The 1,969-nt window shown below is 60.1% G+C and overlaps 1 protein-coding gene across 1 annotated transcript in view; it reads left to right on the forward strand.

The window, feature by feature from the left end:
* The window catches only part of MATN4 (matrilin 4), a gene marked incomplete at its 3' end in the record, with an annotated part of 6,029 nt that extends 4,430 nt beyond the window's left edge, over positions 1-1,599 (forward strand). The window contains exons 6-8 of the mRNA XM_010140800.1: positions 112-236; positions 715-1,128; positions 1,447-1,599. Of these exons, the coding sequence (XP_010139102.1) occupies positions 112-236; positions 715-1,128; positions 1,447-1,599 (692 nt within the window). The remainder of the gene's footprint in view (positions 1-111; positions 237-714; positions 1,129-1,446) is intronic.
* Positions 1,600-1,969: the final 370 nt, after the last annotated feature.

Genomic DNA, 1,969 nt, shown 5'->3' on the forward strand with positions numbered 1-1,969 from the left:
GGCGCAGCATTGCCACACAGCCCCTCACGTCCAGCCTGGTCCCCAGAGAAGGGCTGTTCCCAGACCACCCTGCCTGGGCGGGGGTAACCCTGTGCCTCTGGCTTGTCTTCCAGCCACTGATCTCTGCAACGGGGTGGATCACGGCTGCGAGTTCAAGTGCGTCAGCATGGAGGGCTCCTACCGCTGCGTGTGCCCCGAGGGCCAGCAACTCCAGGCTGACGGCAAAGCGTGCAGCAGTGAGTACCAGGACGTGGCTCTTGGAGTCCTCCTCATCTGGGCTCTGCGCTCCTGGCGAGGGCTTACCTGAAACCAGGCTGGGGGTCTAAGTGGGACTTTGTCTGAGCTCTGTTGGAAGGAGGGAGGAGATCTGGCTGGGCTTTGGGGAGTGCCGCGGCTGCTGCGGGGATGGACGCGGGCTTGTGTCCTCAGAGACATGGCTCAGAAGATGCAACAGAAGCTTTGAGGAAAGTTTCAGGAAAATAGAGACCTAGGGAAGACTTTCAGGGGACACTGGGGTGGCAGTGGAGGTTTTGGGGCTGAGACCCCTGGGCAAGCTTTGCCCCATTTCCCAGCCTCACCCAGGGAGGGCCCAGATCCGGGGGAGTCCACACAGCGTCTTGAAACCCATCAGCTCTGCCCCAGCTGTAGGCATCTTCACCCCGATGGTGCCACTGGCCAGGCTGGTCCCTTCTCACCTTCCCCCTGTGCCTACAGAGTGCGGGGCTGGGCACATTGACCTGGTGATGGTGATCGATGGCTCCAAGAGTGTCCGGCCCCAAAACTTTGAGCTGGTGAAGCAGTTTGTGAACCACATCGTGGACCTGCTGGAGGTGTCCCCCCACGGCACGCGGGTGGGGCTGGTGCAGTACTCCAGCCGCGTGCGCACCGAGTTCCCCCTCAACAAGTACCACAGTGCGGACGAGATCAAGAAGGCGGTGATGGATGTGGAGTATATGGAGAAAGGCACCATGACGGGCCTTGCCCTCAAACACATGGTGGAGCACAGCTTCTCCGAGCTGGAAGGTGCCAGGCCTCTCTCCCACAACGTACCCAGAATCGGGCTCGTTTTCACAGATGGGCGCTCCCAAGATGACATCTCTGAATGGGCCAGGAGAGCAAAGGAGTCAGGTGCGAGGGGCTGGGGACTCCCAAACTGCAGTGCTTTGGGCATCCCAGGATGATTCCCGGGATGGTTGACTCTGGGGGAGGCTGCAGCATCCAGCCTTGGGGAGCTGCATCGCCTGGGTCTGCCTGGGCAGACGTGCCTCTGCTGCGGTCACAGCATCCTTCAGGCAGCAGGCTGCACCCTGGCAGGGGTGCTGCGCTCCTGCCCTGGATTGGGGAAGCCTGGGGAAAATCCTGCATCCTCGGCTTTGCTCCCTCTGGGCTTGGGGCTGTGGTGTGGGATGGCCAACGCAGTGCTCAGGATCCATCCGTGCCACGCAGGGATCGTCATGTTTGCCGTGGGTGTGGGCAAGGCTGTGGAAGAGGAGCTGAGAGCGATCGCCTCTGAGCCAGTGGAGCAGCACTTCTCCTACTCCGTGGATTTCACCACCATGACCCACCTCGTGGAGAATTTCAAGCTGAACATCTGCCCAGGTGAGTGCCCCCAGTACAGACAGCTCTGAGCTGGAGGGAGTCCTCCTCTCCCTGCAGGGCTGGTTTGTGTGTGTCTGCCACCCTGTATCTCGTGTCCCAGGGTGTCTCTGGATCTCATCAAGCTGTTGTGGGTATAGAGGTGGGTCTCAGGGACACATTTGGAAGAGGAGGAGGTAGAGCTGGGGATTTACTGTAAAAGGGATGGTATATGAGCATCCACTCTGGTGCTGTTGCTTGGGCAGAGGCTGGGGTCTCACCCTGCTTTGAGGGACAGTGTCCTGGCTCTGAGGGTGGCCCACCTCCTCATCCAGACCTGCACTTCTATTGGTTCTGGAAACAGAAGGTCCATGCTGGGTTATTGTGGGGTTCT

The sequence above is a fragment of the Buceros rhinoceros genome, unplaced genomic scaffold (assembly GCF_000710305.1).
Source record: "Buceros rhinoceros silvestris isolate BGI_N320 unplaced genomic scaffold, ASM71030v1 scaffold30267, whole genome shotgun sequence".
NCBI classification, from domain to species: Eukaryota; Metazoa; Chordata; class Aves; order Bucerotiformes; family Bucerotidae; genus Buceros; species Buceros rhinoceros.